The sequence below is a fragment of the Canis aureus genome, chromosome 9 (genome assembly GCF_053574225.1).
Source record: "Canis aureus isolate CA01 chromosome 9, VMU_Caureus_v.1.0, whole genome shotgun sequence".
Taxonomy (NCBI): domain Eukaryota; kingdom Metazoa; phylum Chordata; class Mammalia; order Carnivora; family Canidae; genus Canis; species Canis aureus.
In genome coordinates this window covers 71,786,448-71,802,812 of record NC_135619.1, presented here as the reverse complement: position 1 = coordinate 71,802,812, position 16,365 = coordinate 71,786,448, and the positions used below count along the sequence as shown (strand labels likewise).

At 48.3% G+C, this 16,365-nt stretch overlaps 1 protein-coding gene across 4 annotated transcripts in view; it reads right to left on the bottom strand.

Annotated features, from left to right (window-relative positions):
• The window catches only part of EVL (Enah/Vasp-like), a 147,213-nt gene that overhangs the window by 40,880 nt on the left and 89,968 nt on the right, over positions 1 to 16,365 (bottom strand). For all 4 annotated transcript variants that reach the window (XM_077910582.1, XM_077910580.1, XM_077910583.1 and 1 more), the window contains exons 2-3: positions 14,382 to 14,550; positions 10,641 to 10,818 (exon numbers count right to left, since the gene is read on the bottom strand). In XM_077910582.1, the coding sequence (XP_077766708.1) occupies positions 10,641 to 10,818; positions 14,382 to 14,550 (347 nt within the window). The remainder of the gene's footprint in view (positions 1 to 10,640; positions 10,819 to 14,381; positions 14,551 to 16,365) is intronic.

Genomic DNA, 16,365 nt, shown 5'->3' with positions numbered 1-16,365 from the left:
AGAGACACAGGAAGAGAGGCAGAGACATAGGCACAGGGAGAAGCAGACTTCCTGTGGGGGAGCCTGATGTGGGACTTGATCCCAGGATCCAGGATCATGACCTGAGCCAAAGGCAGACGCCCAACCACTGAGCCACCCAGGCGTCCCTGCACTGTGCCATGTTGCTTCCATCACACCTCCTTGTTTGGGGATGAGAAGAGGAAAGTGAGTTAACCCAGCTTTTCTTATTGCCTGGCCAAGTGCTCACTTTTCCCCCCTGGGACTCAGTTTTCTCAGCTGCAAGATGGGCACAGACAGGGTGTTATCCACCTGGCTCTGTCAATCAGTCTGTGACAATCAAATGAGACTTCAGACACCATCAAGAAGGAATGAGTCTGATTTTCACAGAACTTCAGGCCCATCCTTTCACACTCAACAGACCTTTTTATTATTAAACGTTTTATAATGCTCCTTATATTAAGTGAGATTCGCAGGTTATATAACCTACCTACATAAATTAGAAAAAAATACTGCCTTCAGTGTACCATAAAGGAGAGTAAGAGAGGAGTGATCCATACTGGAACGCACACTGCCAATGTACCAGGCAGGCAGAGCTCCACTAGCAGACGTGGGGGGCTGGATGCTTGCACCTGCCCACGGACTCACAGTGGACACAGACTCACAAGGAGGGCTGTGTGGATGGCAAACAATTTCAAAGTGACAGCACTTCCAAAACAGAAAACAATTCTTGGTAAAGTCATAAACTAAAGCACACTTTTAAAGTATGTGGTGGCTGTGTTCCTAAAAAGTTCAGCACACATTAAGCCTGGATGAAGGAAAAAGGAGTGCTTTTCCTTAAAGCAGAGCTAAGTTCTGGCTCTGATAATTAAGTTTTTCACCTCCATGTGCTCAGTGGGACATGCAAAACTATTCTTCATCTGTAGGACTGCCTTGCACACTGCAAGACATCCAGCAATCCTCGGCCCCTGTTCACCAAGTCCCTGTGTCTCAGCTGTCCCTGCTAACTACTTGTCTAGTCCAGCCTGGGCACTTCAAGTCTAGACTATACAGGGCCTGCAGCCTGGCTGAAGTCACGTGGAAGGCAATGGCTGACTGGGCTCAGAACCGGACTCCTTATGTCTAGGCCAGGCTCTCCCATGGGCTCAAGTGAACTCCTGGAGGGTCAGATTTTCCCAGAACTCAGACACTGAAGCAGGAGAGGTATTTTCCTTAGCTAATGGGATTTGGCCAAGCCACTACCGCTGGTCACCAACACAAACCTTCATACCTGTGCTGTGCAGGATGCCTCAGAAGCTGTCCACACCCATTTCCTCTGCACCCCCATGCTGGGAGGCACACATACCACCCATCTTACAGGTGAAGAGGTTGAGGTCCAGAGAAGGAAAGTGATTTGGCTCAGGACACATGTCAGTTAAATGTCATGCCAGGTCAAGCATCCAGGTCTGTTGACTTCCTGGTTACCATGGCCTCTTAGTCCCTGAGGAGACAGAGGCTTAGTATGACACAGAAAGGGCTGTGACCGGCCACTAGCCTCGTAAGAGACCTCGGAGGACAGCTGACACTCCATGTTTTAGCTGAGGGAGTGGAGGCCCAGCCCAGTCACTGGGCCTAACTGAGGTCCCACAGCCAGCACATAGCAGGACCAGGACCAGAGCTGGGCCTGGTGAGTCTCAGTCCAGAATAGATCCTGGGGACTCTGGTCCCTGCAGGATTGCTAAGGGCCAGATCAGAAGGCTGACGCAGCCCCTCCCACCTCACGAGTTCTGGAGGGCAGTGATTACCCAGGCAGGGTGCATGTGCAGGGCTGGGGTGCTGCCTACAGCTGCCCAAGCATGAGGCAGTGGTGACGCAGCAGGGACAAGGCTGGGCCGCAGCTAGACCCACCAACGTCTATGCTCTTTAGAGCCTGGGGCTCCCCTGCACCCGTGCCTTCAGCCATAGAAGCATTTCTGCAGTCAAAATGGAGTTCTGGGGAAAAACTGAAACTAAATCTAAGATCTTTCTCATCTTTAACCTCATTTCTAAATATAAGTAAATATAAATACATAGCTCAGTGAGGGAATAATTTACCTATTTGAGTGGTTTTCCAAAGGAGCGGCCACATTTCTTTCCTGGGATACTTCTGTGAATCATTCAGGGAGATGCTTTCTCCAACAAGCAGCAGACCCCAAAATTATAGCATAAAGACCATCACTATTCCTGTCATTGTTTCTGTTACTTTTAACGCATAGCTATTTCATCCCCACCATGACGGGAGCTTCACAAAGATTATGAAAAGTTGTCCATGGCAAGGGCAAAGAGGGGTGAGAACCAAAGAGGAGGAGACCCGGCAGCGGCCTGGAACACCACTTCACTGGGGCGCAGATGGCCTGCTGACACACATCCGCCGCTGGTGTACATGGCGCCACATTCCCTGGGATTTTCATGAACAAATCACAGGGTCAACACCACCAATTAGGAGGCATGACCCGGGCAATAACTCATGGGTTGGGACAGAACCGCTGGCATTAACAAACAGGAGAAAAGGAGCACCAAAGCCAGGTCTCTGTTCAACAGTGAGAAGTAGTGGCCTAGAGCTCGACAGAGAGGAAGGAGATTTAAACAGCCACCACCAAACAAATAGGAGAACTCGAAGAGTAAAGTCCTCTGGGGCTGAGGAACGCAGAGGCTGGTACCTCCGCATGTGTCCCCAGCCCAGCACCCCCTGAAAAGATCACAATGAGTTTTAAAAGAGCGTATGTTTATTGGGCAGGTACTGTGTGTCAGGACTGTTCTGGGCACTGTATAGGGACAAGCACGGCTAATCCTCAGGACATCCCATGAGGCACAGTGCAACGACTAACATTCCCTCTCTACGATTCAGGAGCCTGCGCTCAAAGAGATCAAGCAGCTTGCTCCCCACACACAGGGACGTATGCAATACCTGTATCACTCACATGTCTGCAGCCTGCAGCACAAGGGCACTGGACTCCTGGCTGTGAACACAGAGATGGTAACAGGTGACCCCTGCTCTCATGGCCGTGCATGCAGGCACTCACCACTCTACAGCTTATTCTGGGGGCTGTGAATGCAGAAGCACTGCGAAGGTGCTGGGGCACCTGGGAACCGGTCACACACGACAGACATGACTCTGCCTCTCACAGTAGCCGGGCTTGAGCATTACGCTGGCAAAGGCAATGTGGAGACGGAAGCTCTGAGCGCATGGAGAGCCGCAGACTGGGAAGGCGGTGGCACACAGAAGTTCCGGTGAGAGAGAAAAGGTAAGTACAAAAAGAAGTACAAAGAAGGAAGAATGAATAAAGAGAGGCCAGATGAGGGAGCTGAGAAGGTGGGGGAGGGGTGAGCTGGATGAGCAGGGCTGGGGAGAGCAGGGCTGGATGGGCAGGGCTGGGGAGGGCAGGGCTGGGAGAAGTAGAGAGGGAAAGAAATATTCCCAGGGAGGGAGTAATATTTGAAAAGCTTGGCATCTACCCCTGTGATTATCTGCCCTTTCTAGATTTGTCCTTGGCTACGTGCCCTTATTCTACTGGTTGAATATTGTTTGAAAAGACCACAAGCTCAGCAGAAGGCTCTCCGTGTGCCCTTATCACTTTTGGTATCCTTTCTTCTTTTTAAAGATTTATTCATTTATTTGAGAGAGAGAAAGATTGTGTGCATGTGCGAACACCCACCTGCATGTGTAAGTGGGGAGAAGAGGCAGAGGGACAATCTCGGGGAGACTCCCCACTGAGTGCAGAGCCTGACATGGGGCTTGATCTCATGACCCTAAGATCAGATGAGCCAAAATCAAGAGTCAGATGCTTAACCCACTGAGTCTCCCAGATGCCCGTTGGTATCCGTTCTTCTTTTAAAAAATATTCCTGAGATAATTTAAAATGGTCACATTTCCAGCCTCCTCAAGCCCTAGAGCCATGGAATCCTGCCTCTCTGGTTTCTGTCCATTTTTAAAGTAGGGGACAGTAGGAGGGTAGGTGCTGGGGCCAGCAGGCAGCAGGGAAATACCCTGGCCAGACATACCCTTCGAAAGGGGGAGAAGGGTGAGAGGGGCCTGTGCTAACAGGAAGCCGCCCTACCTACATCTGTGCTTCTGGCAGAACTGAGGTCTTCTAACTCGGAGGCCTCTCTTCCCTCCTTTAAGAAGCCAGATGAAGGAACAGCCAAGCAATCTCCTTGCAACCTGCTGACATGATTCTAGATACTGAACTTGAACAGTTCCTCCAGTGGAAAGAGAGGTCCAGGGAACAAAAGACAAGTGAGAATTTTCTCCTATGGCCATGCAGACACAAGTCACGAGTCACGGTAACGATGCCTAAAGCACAGATGATGCAGATGCGACTCTACAGTGGCCTGGGGAGGGAGGCGCATTTACTATCACATGCCTGATTCACACCACATGATGCCAGACTGCCTCCATTTTTCTGCCAAAGGAAATACAAGACCCCATTGTCCTTTGAGGACACACGCACTTTGGGAAGCCCTGCAGGTCTGACTCAAGGTGTGGGAAGCTCACACTTGGCCATACTGTCCTGCATCTAGTACATCCACTGCTGCAAATAACGGAAAAATGAAGTCGCCAATTAATGTGAGAGAAATGTTCACCCATACTAGTAAACAGGAACACAAATGACAAGGATATGTTTTTCCTTGTCTTGTGCTTACTGGGATGAGCAAGAGTGTGAATGTCTGGTACTGGTGGAGGCTGGGGAAGAGGGTGACTGTCACACATGCTGGGGAGAGTATTAACTAGTGCACTCATTCTGGGAGGCATTTTGGCAAAATAGATCCGAACTTTAAAAAAATGTACATATTGTTTGATGCAGAAATATACCCAAGAAGTAACTGGACAAGTATGCAAGGATGCACCTGTACAGCACAAAATATCCATACAAATACTCAGATAGACATACGTTAAGGCCCTCTATTACCTCGATGTAACAGTGAAAAATGGGGACAGCTTTTACGTTTAAAAGCAGAAGACTGGTGACATCATGGTGCATCTTCATACAGCACGCAATGCGATACTCTGGCCACTCAGATGGTGTGAAGACCTGATGTCTTGGTATGGAAAGACATCTATAGCATAGGGCTAAGTGAGAAAGGGTTATGGATAGTATATACAGACTGTTTCTGAGGAATAACTATTCACTTATCTATAAACACAAAAGAGTCTGGAAAGATATATATGAGTTTTAATAGCGTTCATCTCTGGGTTATAGGATTACAGGCAATTTTTGTTTGCTAATCTGTATTTTCTATTTTCCCTGATAACCAAGCACTGACCTGCTCAGTGACTCTGGATGACAAGCGGCCCTGACTTCCCGGTGTGTGGGGGCCCCACAAGGGGTGAAGAGGACATCACTCTGTTCCAGTTTCTGCACAGGGCTCTGCCCACTGCTAGCCATGGTCCCTAAGCAGTGAACTGGAACTCACTCCTGCATGACACCATGCACAAAACCACTAGGCCTTACAGAGATCTGATCAAGTCCCTGGCTTTTCTTCCCCAGAAGGGGAAACTGAGACCCCAAGGAGGTTACATAGTGGGTCCGAAGCAGGCTCACACAGCAGCATGTAGAAGCGGATGCCTTTATAAAGGTATTGAACTGTGAGAGAAGACTGTGGGGGAAGGAAAGCCGAGCCCGGCTGGGGTGGGAGTGCAGCCCCGAAACTGGCTCTAATCAGGTGGGGTTGCACTCCCACTAAAGACGGCACCCAGAGCAAGTCAACGTAAGTGCTTTCTGGAGTTGATGTCAGTGATACAGGGGTCATGATGATGCGGACGCACTGACACAGAAGCTAGAGACTTTGGCTATCCTGTGAGTGGCTGTGACACGCCAGGAGCCTCGCTCGCTGCCCAGCCCACGTTCCTGCAATCCCCCCAGTGAGAAGACTGGATGCAGCTGGCTTTCCTCTCTGACCTCCTGAGGCCGAGTTGAGGAAAAAACCCTGGATTTCTAGCCAGAAGCCCTAAACTTGTGTCTCAGTCCCACTGGTAGGTTCTGGCAGACAAGCTACCTTTTTAAATCTCCTGTGCCACCCCCACCCCGTCTGCATCAATGTGTGTAACAGTAGCTGGCCTATCTCCTTGTAATAGAAGCCAAATCATAAGCACTTTAGAGTGTAAGGAAGCACTTTCTTAGCCAGCTAAGGTTTTTCTGTTGCCCCAACCCCTGAGGCTATTTGATTAGTGGGGACCTTTCCTTGAGAAGGACAGAGAAGGGGCATGTGGGAGAGGTAGCTTGGTAAAAAACAAAGTGTTCAGGCTTTTTAAGAGAAGGTACAGTATTACTCTATTATTATTATTAATTATTATTATTATTATTATTACTGGTGCCCTCCAATTAGGCCAGAGAAGCCTCACTCTGAGTTCCTACCTCAGCACAGGCACCATCCTTAGCCATCACACCCTGTCGTGCAGCACCTGGAAACCCAGAAAAGCAGAACCACACAGTCTGTGAGCCAAGCTCTGAGAAGAGCAGGGGCTGGGAACCTGCACGGCAGCAGTGACTACAGTGAGAAAGGACCCACCCTTTCCACTTACAGGGGCCACACGGAAGTGATGCTCCTCCCTCCACTAAGAAGGCAGCCAAGCGTTAGGAACATTTCCTCTTACCTCCCCAAACCACCTCCAGATGTCAGTTCCTGTAGAAAAAGCTCCAATAACCCAGTGACTGGCTGCCCCTAGCCTCTGGGATAATCCCTGAGCCCAGAGATTGTGGGTCTCAGTGAACCCCAAGCTAGCTTTGTATCCTTGTCCTCCACCCAGGGAACCGAAGCCACGGAGCTCCAGGGTGATTATTTTACTTGCTAAAGTGACTTTTGGCTCTCTGGGTTGGGCCTGAAGCTGACAAGTGAGTATTGAAAAGTTACTGCAGAAGAAAAACAGATTTTGGGAGTACAAAGAACAGTGTCACTAGAAGACCTTCCAAGGTCAAGTGCCTGACCATCACTTCCATGTAGGCATTAGGCAGCAAAAATAGGATGGTGTTGTGCCCGTCCTATCCTTTCTCCAGAATCCTGGCTGACAGTGAGCCTCACGAGGTGGAGAGGCAGGAAGGAACAAAGAAAGAGCACAGGCTTGTGGCTCTCTGTGGTCTTTAGCACACGGATGGTGCAAACTGCTGAGTGAGCACAGCTCTGGGTGTGCATTTCAGCTAATTCTCTGGCTGGGGAATCAGGGAAGTCACTTTCCTCCCTGAGCCTCAGCTTGCAAACCTAGACTTATCTGGGCCCTCCTCCCCCAAGACTGGGTCGAAAAGTCAGGGAAGAGGAGGGGGTGTGACGGCCGTTTGCTACACAGTGCTTGGCATCTACAGTTTGGCCTGCCGGGCGACTTTCAGGTTTGTAGACAGGCGTCGTGTATATGCCAAGCTCTGAAGACCCCAGAGGGGCCCCACCAGTGTCTGCCCACAGGGGAGGAGGTAGAGGTGGGACATGCCCCGTAGGACTCAACCTGAGGAGACCCAAATCTTAGGAAAGGCTGTGATGGGAAGGCAAAAGCCCCAGAGGCCTACCAGGGAGAGAGGCATCCACTGAGGGGAGGGGAGGCAGCAGGTGAGCACTTAGGAGGTGCCAGACACCCATGGGGTCCCGTTCCCCCCCCCAACTCTGTAGTGGGACTGATAACCCTATTTTAGCAGGAAGGACACTGAAGCTTAAGGAAGATAATCACATCTAACAAGAACAAAAGGCAAAGAACCAATAGTATTTGTGCTCTTATCACATACCAGGCACCGGATGCTAAGTGCTTTATAAACGTTTCTAAATGAATCTCCTTAACAACCCTGGGAAGTAGGGTTTATTATCCCAGGGCCCCAGGCGGCAGAACAAAGACTTACTCTAAGATTTACCTGCCCCCCCACCCCCCACAAGTGCTCTTTTGACTACAGCGAGTTGCCTCTCCCCAAGGGAGGGTAGGATGGGATTTCCAGATACAGAGGGGATTCAGGAGAGAACAGCACAATGACCTGGCAGTCTGAGGCCTTCTGCAGTGGCTGGTGGACAGAGCTGGGGGGTGGGGGGCTGCTGGTGCACACCTGGGCTCTGACAGGCCAAACTACGTACAGCAGATGGGGCAGATCCATGGGCCATGGTCACACGGTGCAGACGTCCCAGCCACAAGGAGCCGACAAAAGAGATGAACCATTCCCTGAGTGGATCCCTCATACACACAGTGCTGAGGGAGAGAAATCAGGTACAAAGTACGCCCTGTATGAGCTACACACACAACAAAGTCCAAACACAGGCAAAACTGCTCTGTCATCTCAGAGGTGACATTCCCCTGTCCTTGGGGGATGGCGGAGGGATATGGTTGTTCTGGGGACCTACGGGGCTGGGAAGGGGCTGACATAGACACGTATAAAAGTTCATCCAGCCGCATACTTCCAGCTTCTGCACAGTCCTGTCAGTAGGTCTCACTGCACATGAAGGAAAAGCTAAACTTGCTCAGAGGGCCTGGATCTCCTTCCACCAAAGGTCACTCTTGCAGAAGTAGATTAGGCCTCAGACAAAGAACTGGGACAGGCCACTGCTATACGTGGTGCGAGCTGCCAGTGAGGCCACCCTCACACGGTGACCCTAGTCCTACCCTAACCAGGATGTTCATCCAGCCCGAATGAGGCAGAGGAGCTCTGGGTCCTAGCTGACGGGGGTGAGTGACTTCCATCATGGTCATGGGCTGCTCATTTGGAAATGAGGGCTGCATTAGCTAACTCCTCTGTGACTATGGTAAATTTAACAAAGCAACTAGTAGTTTTTATTTAATGAGCAGTTGCTTTGTGAGGGTCAGTTGTCTGATTAAATTAAAACTTTGTTTTTGGGGTGCCCTAGTGGCTCAGCGGTTTAGCGCCACCTGCAGCCCAGGGCGTGATCCTGGAGACCCTGGATCGAATCCCACGTCAGGCTCCCTGTATGGAACCTACTTCTCCCTCTGCCTGTGTCTCTGCCTCTCTCTCTCTCTCTCTCTCTCTGTGTCTCTATGAATACATAAATAAAATCTTAAAAAAAAAAACAAAACCAAACTTTGTTTTTGACTCTTGATGCGTCCACCTGTACAGATCAAATAAAGCTTAGCTCTCACATCCTGGGGCAGGGTGAGGTGGTTCAGATCAGAAACCTTAAACCCAGCTCATTTTACCATGAAGTACAAGGCCCTTGGGTGGAAAACAGTTTAGTAAACATCTGTTGGGTGCCTTCAATGCTCCAGGTACTGCTCCTGTCACTCGGAGGCTTTCTGAGGTGAGGAGAACACTCCACGAGTTCCTGTTCTGTGCATGACCCATGGGGAGCATACTCAAAATGTATTCTTTATTTTCTTGGAAAATTCTCTTAGGGTTTAAATTAGGCTGCCACCTAACAGGCCCAATAGATATGTAGAAGCCATCTCCCTCTAAGTACCACGTCCCCCACTTCCCACCCCGACTCTGGCAGCAGCCACAATGGGAGTGACACTACTGACAAGCGACAATGCTGGGTGACTGCTGTGTGTCTGGCAGCCTGCTACGTATTTTACACTCTACCAAAGAAAATTAAAAACAACTCTTTATCACCCTCATCTGACAGATAAGAAAACTGAAGCCCAGAAAATGAAGTAACTTGTCCAAAGGGTCCTCAGCTAGGATGTGTGGCAGAACCAGGACTCAAACATAAACCTTGCTCTTGATTATCAGGCTCTATCAAGGTTAAGACCTCCAGCAAAGCACAGGACCACATCCGTGGACATCAAGACACCTGTGCCCTGGACGGCTTCTGTATTCCCTCTGAAGCTAACACTGCAAATGTTCAATCAAAGCCACATACATTTTTGCCCTGCTTAGAAACTTTTGCTAGTACCACCCTGCCCCACTCCCTCTTGCAGCTCCACTGTTTACCCCAAGTACCAAGCCCGCCCATAGTCTTCCAGGTCCTTGGGACCCTTCACTGTGAAATTTCACGTCCAGCTTCTTTCCTCTGTGTGCCCAAGGCCCCAGAAACATTGCAGTGCACTCCCCCGCACATGCTGGGCTTTTAGGCCTGGATGCCTTTGCCATCAAGCCTGCGCTTCCTCTGCCTTGTGACCTCCTGGACCTTCCAAACCACAGCCCAGATTTCCCTCTGTGTGTTCCCTAAGTACTACATCCACACCTGGCTGGAGCACTCACCATGACTCATTGTGTTAGCAGTGTACAAATCCATCTACTGAGAAGTGTCCTGAGCAGAAGGACTCCGTCTATTCATTTCTTACCTATTTGCCTGGCCAGTTTCTTACACTCAGTAAATATTCAGTAAAAGGTCATTAGCCGCATGAATGAATACTTTAATTCAACAATGATTTGTTGCTTGTTCCCTCCCATCTCTGCTAAATATATGTTCTAGAATACAGAATATGATGCACATAAAACATATTTGGATATATAGCTTCGGGAACACATCAGTGCAAAGCTCGATCTCACAAATGGCAAGAAGATGTGAACACCATTCTCTCTTCCTTCAAAGTGTTACTAGGTCCTTTCAGGCTGGAGTCAGGCAGCAGGCCTCTCTGAGAACCCAAGTCATGTCAGCCTGATGCAGTTACTGGGCTAGGATAGCAGGGAGCCAGTGCCCAGGAGGGAGGGCGCAGTGAAGGCCAGGGTCCTGGCACGGGGCCGAGACAGAGCCCCACTTACCTCCTTCTTGGGAATTCATGATGTTCAGGGCAAACAGCATGGCATTGGAGAAGGTGGTTGCCTCTTCCTTACTTGCAAAGTTCAAGCCGTACACTTGGCGAGCATCTCGCCACTGGTGGAAGGTCGGCGTCGCCTGATTGTACTTCAGCCCTTTCACGATTGAATAATTGATCACAACCTGGAGGGGAAAAGAGACAGAAATACCTGTAAATAAATACAAGGTAAGTGAGCTGGAGAGCGCAGCTCTGGGGCATGGATCCTGTGTCCCCTGGGGCCACCAGAGGACAGAGAGGTGGGGGTGGGGTCAGAAGGAGGGGAGAACGTGCCCAGGCAGCTATTCAGTATGACCGACAGAAGGGTGAGGCTTTGAAAACCAGCTATTTCTTTCTTTCTTTTTTTTTTTATTTCTTTCTTTCTAACAAATTTATTTGAGAGACAGAGAGAGAGAGAAAGAGAAAGAAAGAGAAAGAGAAAGAAAGAGAAAGAGAAAGAGAGAGAGAAAGAGAGACAGAGCAGGGCATAGGAGCATAGGGAGAGGGAGAAGCAGACTCCCTGCTGAGCAGGAAGCCCCATGCAGGGCTTGATCCCAGGACCCTGAGATCATGACCTGAGCCGAAGGCAGGCAGACTGAGGCATCCAGGCGCCCTGAAAACCAGCTATTTCACCTAACTAACAATGCTGTGTCGTCATACCCTCTGGACGAGAGGCCTGAGCTGGGAGTCAGGTTCCCAGAGTCCAGAGGCTGGTCCCTCCTCCCGGCCACGTCACCCAAGGTGGTTCCACATTATATCAAGAATGGTTAAGGGGTCTTGAAGCAAGATGAAAGAAGACTCCAGTCAGTGTATCATGACCACTACAAATGGTCTATTTGGTAAATATTCAATGCAGACTTGAGAAGACTGTATATTCCTGTTGTTGGCTGTAGTTTCCCTAAACGTAAATTAGGTCAAGTTGGCTAATAATGTCATACAAATTTTCTATCTCTTTCTGATTGTTCAGTCAGTTTCTCAGAGGTTTTGAACCTTGGACAATTAGAACCCCTAATTCTGTTTCTGGATTTGTCTATTTCTCCCTTTAGATCTACCCAATTTTGCTTTATATGTTTTGAAGATATATTATTAGATGTGTACAAATTTAGGATTGTTAGGTCCTCCTTTTCAATTGACCCTTTCATCATTAAAAAGGTACTTATCTGGGCAGCCTGGGTGGCTTAGCGGTTTAGCGCCATCTTCAGGCGTGATCCTGTGCTACGTATGTTACTACGTATGTACACATATGTATGCAAGTACTAATGTATGCACATATATATGTACTATATATGTATGTATGCCCCATCCATTTGGGGAAAAGAGTGTCAACCACACTCTAGGAGCCTGTCTCTTGAACATGCAATTCCAGGTAGAAAGCTGTGCTGTCTATTTGACTGTCAGATTCTGAGAGTCTCTCAGAGTCAACACAGCCTTTGAATTTATGGCCCAGGAGGCCACTGAGGACTGCTGCCAGTCCCTCCCCACATGGGGAAAAGGTCTCCTCCCACATGAGCCTTGAAGTGTGGTTTCTGCTGAGGAGGCTGTGAGGTGCTGAGGCTCTAAGAACAAGGTGCACATTGGTTTCAGGGAGTCTGGTTCTCCAGTACCCTGTCATTTCCAGCACACTGTGCTATCTTCCTAATATGCCCTGGAGGACAACCACAAGGTGTGAAGGAAGGGTGGTGTGGGAAACTTGTCATAGTAGAAGCAATCGCTCAGGGAATACCCACTATGATTTAGGAGCTGCACCAGGTAATGGACCGCATGTCAAAGGCAAGTAGCAGGGAGGTACTACCGTACTGGCCCCTACCCATGTGTGTTAGGGAAATGTGTCAGATGCTTTTGGTTGTCACCAAAATCGGGGCTATATATCCTGCAATATATAGCACAGCGTAGCTCTAAAAGGCAGAGCCAGAACCAATGAATTGGAAGAATAGGGAAGTGGCTTCTGGAAGGTTTCTTTCCCTTTCCCTTTCCCTTTCCCTTTCCCTTTCCCTTTCCCTTCCTTTCCTTTTCTCTTCTTTCTTTCTTTCTTTCTTTCTTTCTTTCTTTCTTTCTTTCTTTCTTTCTTTCTTTCTTTCTTTCTTTCTTGATTTTATTTATTTATTCATGAGAGACAGAGAGAGAGAGAGAGAGAGAGAGAGAATGGCAGAGACACAGGCAGAGGAGCCTGACGTGGGACTCAATCCCAGGTCTTCAGGATCACACTCCAGGCTGAAGGCGGCACTAAACCACTGGGCCAGTGGGGCTGCCCTTCTAGGTTTCTTGAGGGGCGCCTGGGCAGCTCAGTGGTTGAGTATCTGCCTTAGGCTCAGGGCGTGATCCTGGAGTCCCAGGATCGAGTTCCACTTTGGGCTCCCATAGGGAGCCTGCCTTCTCCCTCTGCCTATGTCTCTCTCCGCCTCTGCCTCTCTCTCTCTGTATCTCTCATGAATAAATAGATAAAATCTTAAAAAAAAAAGTTTTCTAGAAAAACCTTCCTACTGGTAAGGCTCACAGACAAGGGAAGGCAATGAAGGTACCTGGAGTTCCAGGTTAGACCTTTTATCAGGGGTCCTGAAGTGGGGCTGTCCCTTTTAGCCACAAGACTTTGAAACTTAACAGAGCTGTTCTGGCCATAGCAGAAACCCATTCAACAGGCCACATACTAAAAATAGAGTCCTAAGTTTCTGTTCTTTGTTTTCTAATTGCCAACATGCTGATTTTTACAGAGATAGCAACTAACCTGCTGCTCAGTTTAGCAATGCCTTGACCAACAAAGGAGGCCAAGAGAGGTTATTTGGGTAGAGTTTTTCATAAATGCTGAAACCACAGAACTGTTAATTTCACTGCTAAAAATGCCCTTGTTGATCTCAATGAAGAGAGCTGGAGGCAGAACGCTGAAGAAGTAACCAAAGTCGCCGACCGCGGGTAAGCTACACAACCCCTTCCTCCACATGTCTACTTCATCCATGTCATGTCAGATTACTCTTAGTTATGTGCATGACTACTTCAGACAGAGGTGGACTTCAGTTTGTGTACCAGGTATACTCATAAATGATCTTGTCTGATTTGCCCAGGAGGTACCCTTAGGGATAGAAATGATCCCAGATTCTTCGAATCATGTTTTGTTTCTTAAGATTTATTTATTTATTTATTTGAGAGAGAGAGAGAGAGAGAGAGAGAAGCACGAGCTTGAGTGGGAGGGGCAGAGGGAGAGAGAATGTCAAGCAGGCTCCATGCCCTGCATGGGGCTCGATCCCATGACCCTGAGGTCACAACCTGAGCTGAAACCAAGAGTTGAACACTCAACCAACTACACCACCCAGGTGCCCCCAAATCACCTTGATATTCTTTCCAAGGTAAGACGGGTGATGGGGGGGGCTGATGAACCAAACATCTTCTGGCATGTTACCTATGGCTGTGCAGGTGGGAAGAGGCAGAGATTTTAAAACAGCCCTGCAATATCACTTCTTCAGCTGTTTCCCATCTATTATGTTATTCTAAAGTAATAACATGGTGAGGCACAGAGAGTGTGGATTACTGTCTCTGTAAGACAGATGTGAAAAGTGAGGCTCAGAAAAGAGTTTGCTCAATGCCTCAGACGTTGTTGCAGAATGAACCCAGATCTTCCAACTCCAAATCCTAATCTTATTTTTTCCTGACCTCTTTTTGCTGTATGTGGGGAGGGGGGCGTATGCCCATGAGTGTAGCCTGCCACCGTAGAGCCTACCTGCTGATCCTGAAGCTTGACCCCGACGACTCTGAAGGTGTTGCTGGCAGTGTTGTGGTAGATGTTTATCCGGCTGAATCCCTGCTGGCCAGGTTTGATGGGCACCCATTTCTTACTGGTGTCATCGTAGACCATCACGGAAGCCCGGGCTTGGCAGATACTCTGTTCACTGCGGACCAAGACAAAAGTGAAGTGTTAGCCTCAGCTGTAAGGCGTCGAAGCTGGCTTCCCTTTTCTGAAACAGAGGCCAACTGCTCCTTGACACACAGAATGTCCAATTGTCCCCGGAAGGGCTGTTCTATGAGGAGATGGGTTTTCATTCGCCAAAATTCACAGGGAGCAGAGAGCAAGGTCTGTGCCAACATCTTCCACCGCTCAGAAGATGCACAGCTTTCCTTTCAGGGAATAAGTACTTGAATGACAAAGGGATTCTGATTACAATTTGCCAACTGTCTACAACAGCCTAGGCACTATGTTAAATAAGACCTGCATTAAAGGGCAGCCCTGGTGGCCCAGTGGTTTAGCGCTGCCTTCAGCCCGGGGTGTGATCCTGGAGACCCGGGATCAAGTCCCACGTCGGGCTCCCTGCATGGAGCCTGCTTCTCCCTTTGCCTGTCTCTCTGCCTCTCTCTCTCTGTCGTGAATAAAAAAAAAAAAAAAAAAAGAAAGACCTGCACTAAAGCATCTAAGTGTCACAACTCAGGACACAGCCGTTCACTGCCTCCATTTTGTACATGAGAAAAGAGAAGAGAGTGGCTCAAAGACTTACAAAGATTTACACAAATTCACGCAGGTATTCAGAGATTAAATTTGGGACTTCAAGCCAGTTCTGTTGGACTCTAAGCATGTGACATAGATAATATTCTTCACAACACCCAAAAAAATGTTCTATTTATCATATTACGACAGGATAGTATCAAACAAGCTATATAGACAACAAAATGATTAGATGACTTTCTACAGAACAGCGATATAAAAAAACTAAATAGATGGCTGCACCCAACTTTGCTGAAGACATTTCCCAAACAACTTCATCTGTTCAGAACATGACAGAAAACCAGGGAAGAATCACTAGAGCTTCTCAGAGTCCACTGGACTTTTCATTTGCATATGAGCCAAATAATATTGAACATGTAGTTTCTTAGTATCTAGCATATTAGAATTCCCAAATCGAAAAGGCCTGCTTACTATAGGTGGGCATGCCACAACAGTGAGAAGTGGTTGTTACCAGAAGAGAGGCCATATAAATACAATTTAAGAATCAGGAACAATATTTAAAGCTCAATAATTTGAGGTCAATTAATATAGAAGCAAAAGTGTATATCCTAACAGATAATCCTAATGATGAGACTAAGTAGTCAACAAAAAGTCAAATTATGTCCACTTTACATATTTAAGAAGGCAGGAAAAGCAAAAAGATCCCTCTCCCCACCCCCCAGTGGTTGGGTGACAAAACAGTGTTTTTTGAGATTAGCCCTCAGTGACTTGGAAACCTCAACTTGACCTACACAGTCAGTTCCTAAGTGTTCCAAAGGCCTGAGCTCCCCCATGACTCAGACAGTGGGTGATCCAGTGGACAGACTGTTTGTTACAGTCTTAACAAGGATTTTGTGTTCAGCGCATATACAAGCCTTTCCACACATACTCCTCCACTTCACTGCACGTGAACCTCTACACACATTATACGACTGTCCAGGCAGTGACTTAATGTGCCAGGTGCCTGGTCTCAAATTCTCGGCTGGCCCCCCAGCTGTGTGCTCTGGGGGTTCAGGAGCCTCCGGTGTGTTTAACATCAGCCGACCATGCCATGTGCTGAGAGCTCTGTGGTGGGCAGATGTATCGGGAGTGAATTGTAAGGGTTTTGTCGTGTAATTGTGCTACTTCTTTTTTTCCCCATAATTTATTGCTCCTTCAACAAACATTTAAGGGGAAATCAGTGATGTTCAAAATAGGCATGGGTCCTCCCAGGAGACAGCTATATTAA